The 15,996-nt window shown below is 36.0% G+C and overlaps 1 protein-coding gene across 2 annotated transcripts in view; it reads right to left on the bottom strand.

Annotated features, from left to right (window-relative positions):
• Positions 1 to 1,971: 1,971 nt before the first annotated feature.
• Positions 1,972 to 15,996, bottom strand: part of LOC131065748 (uncharacterized) — a 119,623-nt gene continuing 105,598 nt past the window's right edge. The window contains exons 4-8 of one of the 2 annotated variants that reach the window (XM_058000371.2): positions 3,652 to 3,764; positions 3,269 to 3,380; positions 3,034 to 3,177; positions 2,740 to 2,914; positions 1,972 to 2,352 (exon numbers count right to left, since the gene is read on the bottom strand). In XM_058000371.2, the coding sequence (XP_057856354.1) occupies positions 2,227 to 2,352; positions 2,740 to 2,914; positions 3,034 to 3,177; positions 3,269 to 3,380; positions 3,652 to 3,764 (670 nt within the window). In that variant the 3' untranslated portion in view covers positions 1,972 to 2,226. Of the gene's footprint in view, positions 2,353 to 2,534; positions 2,600 to 2,739; positions 2,915 to 3,033; positions 3,178 to 3,268; positions 3,381 to 3,651; positions 3,765 to 15,996 lie in introns of those variants that run through there. The other variant, XM_058000372.2, reaches the window with a different exon arrangement.

Genomic DNA, 15,996 nt, shown 5'->3' with positions numbered 1-15,996 from the left:
GTGGTCCTTTTACTATACCTCCATCTAATGTCAATAATGGTGATGCTCTTTGTGAAGAACACTGAGAATAAATTTTGGTTTAGTTATTTTACTGATGATAATGATGCTCTTTTGTAATATTCGACTTTGACAAATTGACATGTAGTAGTATTTTATAGCTGTTATATTTATTTTATACATGTGGTTACCTGAACTTAATTATTGATTTTAAGGGATAATATACATAGAACAATGAATATCTATTGTGAGATTCACGCTTAACAAACTGACATCAAAGTGGTATTTTATGGTTGTTTTAATTAGCTTATGCATGTTATCTGGTTAACTTTATATGTATACTTTTTTTTTAACATGAACAGGATGCAAATCTAACTTTCAAGATGATTTGTCTCCGCTCACAAAGTACAAGTTGAGACTCTGCAAGCAAGTGTTACCTGTGATTGTGAAAGTTAACCGGCAATAGTACTGTAAAGACGTTATCTCTTTGCCCACCAAGGTACAAAATCTCGGTGCTTCTCATCCTTGCTTTAACAAGCAGATAGTTTTCTTGTAATTACTCTTCTCAATTCACGTAAACTTCTTGTTTATTTTCGTGAAAAAAAAAGTATACTTTCCAAAGAAATCTGGGCAATCATCCGACAGCTGTAGAGTGTTCATCTATTGCCAACCAGTAACATTGATATTGGTACTTATCTTTTAGCATTTTTCCAGGTTGGCAGCCCCGTTGACCATTAGTACACAATAGCAGGAATCTGCTGCTCTGCACCTACTTCCTAGGGAAGAATACTTGTACATTGGACAAAACATTTGATACACTGGGTTTTAGAAAATGAAACAAAGGAAACTAGAGAAAGGTCGCGTGTCTTGTCTATTTATTTTGCAACTGTCTAAAAGGACAGTAAAATTAAAGCAATTTGGTAGTAAACTCGCAAGGAGCATCTACAGATTTATTTCTTGTCACTAGTTTATTTATTATTTCAATAACCTCACTCTCAGAATTGAGAGAACCAACAAGAATAGGTACAAATTTCACTGGCCACCTATGCCCAACTACAAGAAAAAAAAATGCATTTAATATGGCAATGAGCATTCAAAAACATCTAATCACTAGCGGCCTCGATATCAAATCCCAATTGAGGCTTCAGCAATCATTTGGTTGTTATGCTACTTAAAAAAGGTTGAAAATATGGGCAATCATCACTGGCCTAAATGATCATTTTAGAGGATCTAAATCATAGGAAAAAGACTTGGAAGAAGTAGAATAGCAATTGGTTAACAAGTGGGAAATAAGCCTACATGACTGTAATCATCACTGGCCTAAATGATCATTTTAGAGGAGCTAAATCGTAGGAAAAAGACTTGGAAGAAGTAGAATAGCAATTGGTTAACAAGTGGGAAATAAGCCTACATGACTGTCCTAACACTAATGAGGATATAAAAAAGTGGGTGTTAAGAAAAATTCAGGAATGCCATCTGGACAAAACAGCTAGGCAGAAAAAAGGTATACTGTTATCAAAGAATTTAATTCCACGTGGAAGCATGATGAAAAAGCCTGTTTGAAATCTACAATTAAAGGAAACGCTAAAATTGTAACTGCACAATTGAGGACTAGCTCTCATCATTTGAGATGTGAAACCGGTAGATGGAAGATGCCACAAGAAGTCTGGGAAGAAAGGACGTGCACTTTTGCAGCAAGGGGGTGGTGGAAACGGAAATGGAAGGGGATTTCATCAAAAAGTGTGCAGCATACTTAAAGGTGGACAATTTAAATGAACTTTTTGAAGAGACAAGGCTTCACAAAGCAGCAATTTTCTTACTCCAGATCCATAACAGAAGAAACAATTTAGAAAAGAACTCGAAAACAGATTAATTTGGTGTCTCTTGGTCCCTTGGACCACTGGGTCTCCTGGACGTTATTAAAATCCCTTCATTCATTCATTCATTCAAAGTTGAAGAAAAGATTCGGCCACATTAACAAGAAGCAACGTTTATGATTTGAAGTTGAGTAAAAAAACAAACTGTGGAACGAACTAGTTGACTACAAAATAATTGCCTCAACTAGAAGCCACAGATCAAACAAGACATAGGAAGATAAGTCCACCCCAAAATACTTGAATTTTACCATTAAATTATATAATAATATCAAATGAAAACCACAGCCAGCTCTTTAAGCCCAACATTATAGAATTATATTTGTAATGTCTTTGAAATCACAAATTTGTTACTTCAAGCCTCTGCTTTAGCCACTGCTGATGCATAGCTGACACTGCTATCTCGCATGCTTCTACACTGGCTGGATTGCTCATATTGAATGAAAGAAATATCCATTTTCAATGAGCAGTTCCTTAACATCTGTCACATACACAGAAATAATTATCACGTTTCCTGGCACAGGAAGCTTCCACGGTAACAATATTCATCCATTGAAAAAATGTGTTATTTATCTGAAATTCATAGAGGTTTCTAGCTAAAATAAATATCTAGATTATTTACAGACCTGAAATGAACTATCAGAAAAAAAAAAGGAACTGTACCCGTATCAAAAAGCTTATTACTACAAAACACGGTACCTCCAATGGATAAGAGATTCACTCAAACCCTATAAGAAATAACAGACTTACAATGTGACAACATAAATTAGGTGATTTTTTGGACATGCAAAATATGAAATTTAAGCATAATTCTGTTATCTATAACTTTTAAAGAATAAGGACACAAAGAAAAGAGGAAGTTTCGTACATGAAGAAACACACTGATGGGATGTCTGCCACAAATGGTGTTATCATACTCCAGCAAGTAATCTTTAAAAGCATCAGGATCTCCTGATTCTATAATGTCCATGCCTTTCTTGTCCAAGGCCTCAATTGATTTGTAAATTGCCCCTTCCTTTCTATCATAGTATACATAATTGAAACTGATACAAAACAGGGCAGATAAAAGCATTTGGTAAGAGTTCCCAATAACAGTTTCTACTAAGAAGAGTGCTTGTTTAAATTTAATATAGCTCAGTCAAGTGAAATATTTAGAACTTACCGGGTTCCCCAATGGCAAAAATCAGATGAGACAGAGAAAAATGTTTTTGGATCATCAACATACTTGGCCAGTAAACGTCCATACATTGCCTCACTCTCAGAACTGAGAGAACCAACAAGAATAGGTACAATTTTCACTGGCCACCTATGCCCAATTACAAGAAAAAAGATGCATTTAATAACCCCCCAAGATGTGGCTTGAGAATGAAAGAAGATACTTGGGGTAAACATATTACCCCTGAAAAACTTTTGCAAGGTATGGTAAGTGCATCTCCATGCTATGTTCTGCCTCATCTACTTGAAGATCCATGACCTCAAATTTCCCGGTTGCTTTAAGTTCTTCATTAACTGAAACTTGGATGCCCACGTAGCTTAAGCATATATTTAAATGCATGCTAGATAACTAAAACCAATAAAACATAAATAGAGATACCAATCCAAGCTAGAAAAGAAGTTGAGACGGTATAAGATTTAAAATGGAGAAAAGAATAATGCATGAGGCAAACAAATGAGTAAAACAGAAGCCAGTCCAAAAGAACTCAATGCTTGACAACAACTGAGTAATGCCAAGCTAAGGTAAAATATCACTTCTTGCAAAAGGGTTTTAATTTTATATCACCTTCTAAATCAATTGTAAGGTCCCCCAGAGGCGTCTTGTAAACTGTAGCCCTTGAGATAGCACACTTTGGAGTGTAATAATGGTGTGAGGGACCAAGAAGAAACACACGAGACCTGAGAAACTCTTCAGCCACAAATTCCGTAAATATATTCACAATTAGACTGCTAAAAACGTCTATGTTTACTCTAACCTTAAAAAGAAATGCTATGACAGAAAGTTCAGAGAATATATGCAGAATGAGACCATTATAGATAAAATATATATTAATTTCACTGCCCCCAATATATTCCATCTTTAAAAAATGCAAATGAGAAAATGCATACCCCTGGGTTAAAAATGATCATCATTCACCTGAAACATAAGCATTTCTACAATGAACTTGACGAATGTGATCTTATCCATAACCAACGAACTGGAGAACAAAATTGCAAATAAAATGAATTTTAACTTTTCCCTGTATTAAAGTAGAAATTAAGGGCATGCATTGGTACCATTAGTCTTATTAGAAGAAATTTGATAGCTTGCTTTATTTAAAGATTCTCAAAAAATTTGGCTCACAAATTTTCACATGTTAATTATCTAGGAAAACTTGTATTAAATTGAATCTGAAACAGAACCCCATGTTATCTATGGTCTCTTATAAGAGACCATTCCTGCTTGACACAATCTTGAGGGAAAATAAATGTTACTGTAATGTCCCCTTTCTAGTCAATTAAGTATGGTGGACCGTTAGCCTCTTCAACCGGTTCACGTAGGCTAATGAGTTAAGGCTAGGGAACTCATGGTGATGATTTATCCAACGATTGGCAGTGACTGGTGTTTATTTGAGCTCCGGTGATTATGACATGTATGATGCCCTTTTCTCAAGTGGTTTTGGTTGAGACTTCCAATACTTACTATTTTTAGTAAGTCAGTTGTGGGCACCGCCTGAGCCAATCGTCAATGTTACTATTTTTAGATGTGTCAACGGAAGCAATTGATATCAATATCTCGATATTTATTATAGTCCAAAGCATTTAAATTATATAGCAATAAGTTATTAAATTAGTAAATAATCAAGTTAAATTAAAGATTAACTTTATCATTATCTTTAATTTATTTAATAAAACCAATCGTCAATGTTACTATTTTTAGATGTGTCAGCGGAAGCAGTTGATATCAATATCTTGATATTTATTATAGTCCAAAGCATTTAAATTATATAGCAATAAGTTGTTAAATTAATAAATAATCAAGTTATATTAAAGATTAAACTTTATTATTCTATTTAAATTATTTAATAAAGGACTATAGCGTCGCCAAATATTAAGTCTCTAAGGGGTCCACAAGTGCTGGAAGGTGTTGGAGAGGCTTCCCCCATCTAATCACATTCATTTGGGACAATTATTGGTTTCCTTTGTCGTGCAAGGTGCTAGGTGAAACCCTAAGTTCAAGCAGCAAGGGTCTAAGAAATTTCAAGCCTAAGGAATGAATGGAATATAAATACTCTGAAGGTCCACACCACAAAGTCACGCAAAGGATCTGGTACTGCTAGAATAGATGCACAAGCTAGATGCTCCTTAAGGAAGTTGGGGATTTGGGTAATCTCATACCGAAGGCTCATGAGATGAATAGGGGGTCAGAAAATTGGGGGTTGGGATCTCAAGATACCAAGATGCTAGGCAAACAAATTTGCAAGCAAGAAGGATGGCAAGGAAAACCTTGAAGGTCTAAAAGGGAATGAATGATGGGAGGCTGAAGATTAAGAAAATGGAGTGCCCATTACAATGGGAGGAAGTGCGAAGTGGGAAGGGAAAGTCCATGGGCCCCAAGAGAAAGCATCGATGGGACCACAAGGATCAAGATTTTAAATACTCAACGTATGAGATACGATGAGATGAAAAAATCTTGCGGTCTAGGGAAGACAATAGAGAAAAAAAGCGGAGATTGGTGTTCGAAGATATCAAATGTAGTTAGAATGTGAAATATAGTCAAAATGGTCACAAATGATTTTGTTGAAAAGTTCGGGGGTCAAAGTTTCAGCATGCGTTATACCAATAGGGATTAAAGATTGGGGAAAAGGAAAAACCAATACTTAAGGAATTTAGGGAAAGGAAAAATCACAAGCTTGCCAACGTGGTGAGGTTTGGCCCTTTGGGATTCTACGATGCTAGATACCCTTTTGGTACAATGATAGGGTGAGGTCCAAGAGCCTACCATATAGTGGAGATCAAGAAAATAGGATATCCAATACCATGAGAATCAACAATTTGGGTACTCAGTTCCTTCAGAAATAAGGCAATGAGGGAGGTGGAACTCTAAAAGCCCACAAGAGAAGGGATCAAGAGAGTGAGAATTAGGATGAATCTATCAAGGGACTCAAGGAAAATAAAAACTTGAGGACTTGAGGGAAAAGAATTCTAGAAGGGAAAGGTGCACAAGTCCACCAAAGGGAAATGAATGCCAAGGCTTGAACATCAGGCAAACTAATTGCATAATACATCAGTGATTCCAAGAGGGCTAGACCCAAATACATAGAAGTTAAGCAAGAGTCAAGAATCGAGAGTGTGCGGAAATGGTTGCAATGTAGACAAGGAAGTCCACAAACAAAAATCTAGAACTATAATAGGGAACAAAGCAACATGGGAATCAGAATTTGGGGGAACTTCGCAATAGGTAGACATATAAAGAGATTCCCAAAAGCCCATAGGAGACGAATACAACAAGAAAACCTAGGGGCACAAGGAATTGAGGAAATGAGAGAAAGGCACACGAGTACATAGAAGCTCAAACTCTAGCAAAGAAGATGAAGTGAGCATCCAAGGACCATGAAATAGAGGGAGATGGGACAAAGGTAACGAAAAACTCGGAAACCTGCCCAAAGCTAGAAATTGACTTAAAGATCCTCATGTTTTGAAATATTTGCATTTTTTGTGATTTAAGAATAGGACAATCTATGGAGGCAAAGTACACCATCTAATCACAAAATTGGCCAATTGGACCCATTTAAGGAATGTTTAATGATTTAATCAATTATCAATGATGCGAAAAGTAAAGCCACAATGAGGAAAGGAGCACCAAACTTTAAAAAAATTGCATTTTTTAGCATAAAAGAGATAATGCCAACAATCCCAATGTTGAATCTCTATTATGGGATAGCCTAAAACTATTTGCTAAGTCAATTAACCTCTTGGCTCCAATTAGATTATTTGGTGTAGATAAGGCAAAAAAGGGTTGAAAGAATGATTGTGGGGAAGCAATGAGAATTACAAAGGAGTTCCCTCAACTAGGTCAAATAGATTATGTGGACTGACTAGAGGAATAGAAGCAGCAAAAGAAGGAACCATTGGAGAAGCAGCAAAAGAAGGAACCATTGGAGCTTAAGTTTAAGAAATAAGAATATTCACAAGCAAGGATATTAGAGGACGTGTTGCAGTTGTCAAGGGATCATTTACTAAGAAGTTAGGGTAGCCATAGAAGTTAGAATGGTATGCATTGTGGAAAATGAAAGAAATGGGGATGGTGGAAGCAATGAGGGTGGAAATTATGGGTGAGGATATAGATGTGGGAGTGCAAATGATGGAGGGGTTTATGGATTGATGATGGAGATGTGATAAGAAAGAGGAGGTGCATGAAGATCAAAGGTTTCTCACCATTGTTCTTGTATATCTTCTCTTTCTTAGCCCTTTGATAGTTGGGCACATTGCTTAGCCCTTTTGTTTAGCTAGTAGACATATAGGTTTGTGTCTTTACGAAAAATATAAATAGGATATCAAAATATAAATTACAATACTAGCAAAGAAGAGTTCCCAACTTTGCCAATATTGTAATTTCCAAATTTTGATTTTTAGTATCAAAATGGAGGACTAGTGAGTTGGGTTCCCTAGTCTTTGACAATTTTAAGCTACTTTTAGAGAAAAAGAGCTATAAGCCAAACATATAGGTAATGACGACAACCTATATGTTTAGCTAGTAGACATATAGGTTGTGTCTTTAGGAAAAAAATTCTCTTTGTTCACATCATCTCCACTCTCGTTATCATCATTACCCCATGGTGGGGCACCCTAACTTTTTCTTGTTGGTGGTGGAGGTGTATGTAATGTAACAAATTTGGATGCATCCTACCTTGAATGAACTTGCTTGGAGATGCCCCCTTGATGACATTTTGATTGGTCACCATCTTGGGGTTACTATCAAACCTCTTAAGTTTGCTCTTCTATTTCTACTTCTTCTTTTGATGACTCTATAGGTCTGTCAAACACTTTTTCCCTATCAAAGTCATGAAGCTTCATTGTCACATTTGTTGTAGCATACATCTCACCTCTTTCCTTATACATTTTTGAACTTGTGAGAGCAATAGGCACCTAAATGTTGCTTCAAAAGTTGCCACATATTCTACTAAGCCACTAAGCCTGAGAGCACGCAACAATCAATCATCGCAACACGCCTCTTATCCCACAAGTGGCAGGAACATCCCTTGGGGTAATCTATTTGCCTCTTGGCCCACAAGTGGTAGGAACGTCCAACTATGACCAGTTCAATCCCTTGGGGTGGTCTATTTAGTTTGGGGGAGCCAATAAACTGCATCTTCCTAGCTTATTTCCTCCAACTTTATATTTGATTGATCATGGGATAATACATGTATATCTGTAGAAATATAATATAAGTAGCGATCTTATTATAATCAATATCTATAAATGCATATAGGAAGGTTGATTGTATTTAATACTTAGAAATCAATATTTATAAATGTAGACTTCATACCAAATCACTGATTCAATACACAATGGTTGTATGCCTCAATCTGATTCACTTATATCAGATCTGTCCATGTTCGATTGATTGAATGATTGATGAGTGATTGATTGATTGAATGAATGCCTTTGATTGTATGATTTGAGGTATTGATGAGTGAAAATGTAATGAAGGCTGGTTTGATATATCGGTGAATGCTGATTTGATAAAATGATTTGCTGATTAATTGTTTGCTTGAATTGATGATTGGAATGTGATCCTTGAATGATTAGAATGATCTCTTTATACGTCATTGGTCAAAGGGTCACCACCTTTCATAAGACTTGAGTCACCACCCTTCATTGCTATCTCTGAGAATAATAAATTTTTTCCCAAATTGATCTCCCTTGGATGTCCTCCTAAAGTGAAACCTTGTCCCCTTTATATCTTCCAACATGAGAAAGAGTCACACCTCTTCATCATGTCTGCCCTTTTGCAATGGTCACAACCTTTCACAATTATCACCCTTTGAAAGAGTCATAACCCTTCATCATTTCTGCCCTTTGAGAGAGTCACAACCTTTCATAATTATTACCTTTTTGAAAAAGTCACTTCCTCATTTCCTTCTCATTCCTTTCTTCTTCTATCAATCCTTCTTTAATTCCTGTTTCATTCATTCTTCCTTTCTCCATTCCATACCCCTTTATATTTTCATATTTTATTGAGGAGACACATCTCTTTGGAATGAGACATACATTTAAAGGGTCATGTCTCCTCATTGCAGTCTTATTATTCAATCAGATCTAGTTTCGGTGGTGAAAGACACACCCTATCTGGGTTATTGTTTCAATCAAAGAGTACACAAGTTTGCTTGAGATTTTGATGACATGGGTTTGCAAAAAACGAAAATTTATGAAGTCTTTTGAGTTTTCTTTCAAGGTTATTGGTATGATTTGATTATCTATGGAATGTTGTTCGAATTTAGTGAGTTCTGGTTGAAAACCCAGGTCTGGCTGTACACTTCCAGCCACAAGGTTTCTCACATTTTGGTTCGTTTCTCCAAGAGTATAAACTTTTTGCTTTTGGGTATTGATGCATTGTTCTTTCTACTGCTGGGCGACCAAGAATGATAGGTTACTTGTAAGGTTTTGTTTGTTTTTTACTTTTTCTCTCTTAAAATTTGTAGTGGAAGATCTTTGATTTAAACTACTACAATCTAAACAATAAATAAATTTGCACCCTGTACAATTTTATCCTCTGAGATTTTTGCATGAAAATAAACCACTAAAAGTAAACTAGACCTATCTTTTTTATCACAAGCCTTGAGAATTTCTTCTCTCTCCAGGAGAGATTTATATTATGCAGGTAAGAAAAATGATATGAACTAGAAACAAATACTATTCATTAATTAACACAGAGACCAACAAATTCTATTAACAATAACATTTGTTTAACACAAGTAACATTCTACAAACAACATGAAATGCAACACAAGATTGAAGGCAACAATTCCTTAAAAGCATCAAGGCTACTTATGAAGAAATAAAATAGGTGTTAAGCAAAGTTGAACATGAATCTTCTTATTACTGACTTACGAAATCTCACAACAAAACACCATAAGCTGATTTCAATGTTTGAATGAGAACTTCTGCACCATAGATCTTGCATAAACTCTCGTTACAATTTATGTGTTTAAAGCACTTATTAGTTATTTATAGGCTCATCAGAGGCAAATTTTAGGGATCAAATGATATTAAAATAATCTCAATAAAGCCCTACTTTAAAGCAGCCCTAATTCTATCCACTGAAAAGAGGAATAAATCACTCAAAATAATCTAAAATACTAAATAGTCTTCTTCTCATTTCAAATCTGTGTTCTCCTTTATATAGGCCTCTGAGTTTAAAATAGAGCCATTCTCTTCCTAATTTTTGCTTTAAAATACTGAAACTAGGCACTGGATTTTGAACTTGAAAACTTGCTTTCATTGGGCACCATTCTGAGGTGGCTTAACCAGTACAAAAATATGCCTAACATGAATTGAATGGTGGTGAAGACTCGTCAAAGGTGTGCTGCTCTATGTATTTAACTTGTCTTCATGGCTGGGCACAGTTTTAGAACATGTTTGCCACTTAAGTCACAGTTTTGCGTTGGCATTACTAGCCAAAAAGTGCCACTTTCACTTCTATGTTTTTCATTTCTTTCTTCTTGGCAGAGTTTCCTGATATTTTTGCCACTTGGTTGCTTTCTTCCACCTTGCTTGACCACCAAAAAAGTGTGATTTTCACTTATTTGATGGCAAGCGGGTCGCAATTTCATTAGACAAATGCCACTCTTAGTGCAATTATTGGGTTCTTTTGCCACTACAAAATGTGAAATTCTTACTAAATCTTGTAGGCAGTTTCTTCATGGCACATTTTCCCTAGTCATTTGCCACCCTTGCCATGATTTTGGACTCAGTTTGCCACCTTTTGTCACATCTTTTCACTGGCACTGCTACCTAAATACTACAACATTCACTTAAGTTTGATGCATTTCCTCTTGGCACACTTTTGTAACTCCTCTGACACCTTTGTCAGAAATTGTTAGTGGCCTTGCCACTTAGAAAATGCGCTGTGACTTTGTCACTTAAAATTTCTTGCTTGGTTTGATAGAATTTCCACTTGATTTTGCTATTTTTGGGTGCTACTTCTCACTGGCTTTGCCACCTTGATATTCCACCAAGCTTCATCACTTTCTCTACTATTTCATGTTGATGCCTAAATTAGCCATGAGCTTCTTTGTCTTTTGCTTGGCATGGTACAAACTTGAACAATCTGCAAGAATGCTAGATTTAAAGCCTAGACCAAGATAGGACAACCTTGCAACTTGAAGGAGGAATTCAGCTAGCATTGGTAACAAAACAAGAAAGACCTATCTTAAAGCACAAACTTTGATAATTGACAAAGTTTCATAGAGACACCAACAAGTCCATATAAATCTTCTCCTTTCATATGTTTGAGCACTTAAATCAGAAATTTATCCACCAAAGTAGTTAGGGTTTTCCACTGACATTAAGGACTTCAAGTTCCGACTGACAGCATGTTACTACATTGTCTAGTTCTTAATGCTAAAATACTGCAAATTCCAATTTGAAAACACTAAATAGGTGTGGATCTGATTTAGAAACAGATGGAATAAGAAGGCCAAATATTTCAATTTATTGATGGCCACAAATTTGTTCAATTCCCTTTGTATATCTAAAACAATTAATTCTGAAAAGCTTATCCTCCGAATATTCCAAGTGCAATGTATCTCAATCTATGCAACAAGTTAAGATGGGTTGCATCTATTTGTTGATCACTTTTGTCTCCCAAAAGAAATTAAATGATGCTAAGGTTTTTTTTGCCTTATTTATTGAATTTGTGCCACTTGATTAGCAGTGAAGGCTCAGCCTTTGATTTCAAAGTCATCTAAATTTGTAGAAAGCATAGTTTCCTTGCCTTAACCATCTTGAACCACTGGCTTTTCTCATTTGCATAAGAGAATAATATATCGTTAGTATCCTCATTTGTGTATCCCTGTCACATATGCCGAAGGCATTAAGAGACCTCTAGTTACTATTGATTTGTGTACATATGGAGACAGATCTGTGAGGTATTGCTCGTCCTTGCTATCCACTACTACTAAGGCTCCTTAACACCCCAATTATCACTCTAACAGCTGTGGTTCTTTTTATTCTCAACATCGTGACCCTCTCAAACCACTCTTCTATGGCATATATCTCAAGGGCAAACTCACATTCAAATGTTTCTCCTACTACCAACAATTCTTCAGCTTTGAGTGTTAGGAGAGGCTCTATTCAAAATTGAACGCCAACCGAGATTGTCCATCCTATTAACCCTGGACTTTTTTATGAACATTAGCAAATTCTACACTAATACTCATACAGATCAATGATAATATTGTTGATTCCTCCAATGCATCCCTGAGTGTTAACACCTAAGGATTTTGTTTTCCCCTCTTGGATAGTCTTCATCTATTTCTACTGATTTGCAGGGCCTCCTCCCTTATCTATTTATAATTGTGCTATTTCAAGGGTTAAGTTGTTTAGGTTAATCCTCATGTGCATTGTAATGTCACCATTTTCACAGTTCTCTCGTAGTGCAGTTGGTGTCGGCTTTAGGGGGGTTTTTAGATGCACCAATGAGTTGAGATGGATTAATGGAGATGAACGACACCTTCTAGAGTGATTTCAGACAACTTGTCTGAGACATTCTATTTTTAGTAGTGGCCGTTTTTAGCACTTACTATTTATAGTAAGTTTTAGTGCATCCCAGATTGCGCCAGTTCGGTGTTTGGATACACTATTTTTAGCAGTTGCTATTTTTAGTGTCTATTTTTAGCAGTGAGTCGGCCTCTATTTTCCCAGCAGTGAAATATGTCATTCTTCAACGTTGGGTGAAGTTTAATAGTGTTAAAAGAAATATATTTTGATTTTTAGTTACTTAAGTCTATTATATTGTCACTTTATGACTTAAGCAACTTGTACCCCTTCGCCTAATTGCACAACGTTGTTTTATAAAGGGGGCCCTTTTATGTCCTTATGTGAGGCTTATTTATGAAGAAATGTTTTATCCCACATGGATTGGTAAAGAGAGTGGAGCCTCTTGAGAATGTTATAAAAGCAACTTAGTGGAGTTCATTTCTCATGCTTGGTTGGAGAATTTGGAGAAATTGTGGATTTTCTTTGGAGAGTTCATTTCAAGGGCTTTTGAGGATGAAAACCCTCTTAGCTAACAATCTCTACGCTGTTGGAAGATACAGTCTGGAGATTTATTCTTGTGCTTACAATAGAGTGAAATGTTTGAGCACCATTAAAATATTCCAGTGGGTTACTTTATCAGCATCGATTTATGTGATTAGAGAGCTGATTGGAGGGGAGTTTAAAGTGTGATAGCATCTTTGTGTGCTTCCAGCAGAGCCGAACTAGTGGGATCAGATTGTACCTTCTTCTATAGGTCATACTTACTCCTACAGGCTGTACGTGGGTGCTGACTTCTACTTGTACCAGCAGATGCCTCATTACTTGAAGGGCATTGTGTGGCTGTGGCAGGGATTGGAGATTTTATTTGCTGCCAAGGACGTGTTTATTGATCAGCATGTTGATGGCATTCTACAGGTCAAGCTAGGGACTCAATCCTTGGACAGCTAGGCAAAAAAGTGACTGGTTTAGATGCCCAGAAATTCATTGTAAGCTGCTATATAAAATAAGAGGTTACTGCTGTATTAAAAATCACTGCTTATGTGTCACATGTAATCATCAACCAAATCGGGTATGTCCAGGCCCCCAAATCTGAAGTTGTTTGTTTAAGGCAGATTTTATGAAGTTTTATCAGTCTGAAACTTCCGTATCAGACTTGTCTTCAGAACTGATTTGAAGTGAACTAAGTTGAATTTGAATGCATAAGTTGTGGATTTGGTTTATGTCTCCTCGTCTATCTTTTCTGCATATTTCTATTTGCATTTGGCATTAAAAACAAACCATAAACTCAAAGAAAACTCAGAAAATCAGACTTCAAGATGAATACATGCCAAGTGTTTGACAAAATGTCAAACAAACCAAACTGAAAAATTAAGGGCAAAAGGACAGAGATTCTTACATGCATATATTTTCCAGCTTTTCCCATTTGTTCATTTTTCCTGTGCCTAGGGTCCTTTGCCATTGTTCATGTTGCATGTTTCAGTCCATTTGATGTTTTTAGTCATTCATGGCATTAATATAATTTATTTCTAACAGCTTCTGCTATGATTGCCACCCTGATTTTCCCAAACTTGACGTCAATTTTATTGGATTGGGCATTTTAGTATTTAACACGTCGCTACCAATTAAGGGCTGAGGTGTACTGCAAATGGAGAAAATTAGACAAATCCCAACTCCCATGCACAGCATTGGTAGTGAAGGAAAGTTAAACCTCCCCATTTAAAAATGCTTCTTCATCCATCTGTTCAGCATTCTTTTTTGTTCATGCAGTGAATACATCTAAGTATTCATTGATTACTTGGGCCATAGTTTGCAGACTCTGAGTACTCTCCAAGTTGCCAAGTTTTTACACTTCTATTATTTTTGCTGGGTGAGTTTTTACAAGTTTAACTCGCGAGTTTTTATAGATGTAGGAAAAATTTTGGTAAAAAATGCCAACACGGGTAAAATGCTCATTAAAACATGTTTTTCACATGTCTTTTCTATTAAACCATGCATTTCTCTTTTGAGATGCCAATTTTTAATTTAAAACATTTTGTAATTGAATTTTGCAAAAAAAGTATGTTTCTTCAAGAAATTTTAATTTTTAGTACTTTCGAAGTTGCTGAGTTTTTGCCAATTTTTTATTGAGTATATGCCAAAGTTTTTGCCAAGTGCTCCCCTGAGTCTGAGTTTGCAAACTACGACTTGGGCCATATTGGTGGGCAGTGGGGCACAGGGTACCTCCTCTCTTTGCTTAACTAATACCATAGAATTTGTTTAATGAGGTTGAATCATATGGTGTCCTTATGCAGCATCATGCCCTTGAAGGCCAATCATAAATGACCATGGGATTTAGGGGTTGTGGCATGCAAAACTATTTCTTGTGCTGGAAGTAGAAGAAGCCATTTCTCTAGAATTTAGAGAAGAGCTCTTCTTTCCAGTTGTATGGGAATTTATAAAAGACCTAACCCCACCCATTTATAATAACACTCACATTCTACTCTTCTCTTCTCTTATTCTTAGTTGTATTATGATTTGGGAAACCTTTAGAGATTCCACCCAAATATTTTTGTGTTAAGTGCAGATTCTTTGCATTTTTACTTATGGATATTATATTTGTGTTTATCATGGAATATCAGACTTGAACAATCCCACGCCAAACCCTAGTTTGATGGTTTCCCAAAAGCATATTGGGTAGAAGCAAACCCTGAATAATAACATTGTCAATTTGCTCGAATTCAGGCACTCAACTAGATTAAAACTAGAGATTGAGCATAGCTGCTTTTGACTTTGTCTTTCAATTTATTGCACAATAAGTCATATTAAGCATAGTAACCAGTCATGAATCAATCGACAAGTTACTAACGGCATGAAATTATCATATGCCACTAGAACTAAATGGTATGGAAGGGCTACAATCCAAGAGCATGATAATTTTAGTGACTTCAAACTCTATATTCCAAAAGAAAAGCACAGAATGATCTAGCACCTTAAAAAATTGGAAATTCAACAAGCATGATGTCTCAAATACTAAAAGTGAGAATACCTCCTGAACAGGATACAAACCACTCACATAATGCAGGATGCAATAAAACAACTCTGTGAAACCTTTAAAGATTCCACCCAAATATTTTTGTGTTAAGTGCGGATTCTTTGCATTTTTACTTATGGATATTATATTTGTGTTTATCATGGAATATCACGCTCGAACAATCTCACACCAAACCCTAGTTTGATGGTTTCCCAAAAGCATATTGGGTAGAAGCAAACCCTGAATAATAACATTGTCAATTTGCTCGAATTCAGGCACTTAACTAGATTCAAACTAGAGATTGAGCATAGCTGCTTTTGACTTTGTCTTTCAATTTATTGCACAATAAGTCATATTAAGCATAGTAACCAATCATGA

The sequence above is a fragment of the Cryptomeria japonica genome, chromosome 7 (genome assembly GCF_030272615.1).
Source record: "Cryptomeria japonica chromosome 7, Sugi_1.0, whole genome shotgun sequence".
In the NCBI taxonomy this organism is placed as follows: Eukaryota; Viridiplantae; Streptophyta; class Pinopsida; order Cupressales; family Cupressaceae; genus Cryptomeria; species Cryptomeria japonica.
This window is presented reverse-complemented; position numbering and strand designations above follow the sequence as displayed.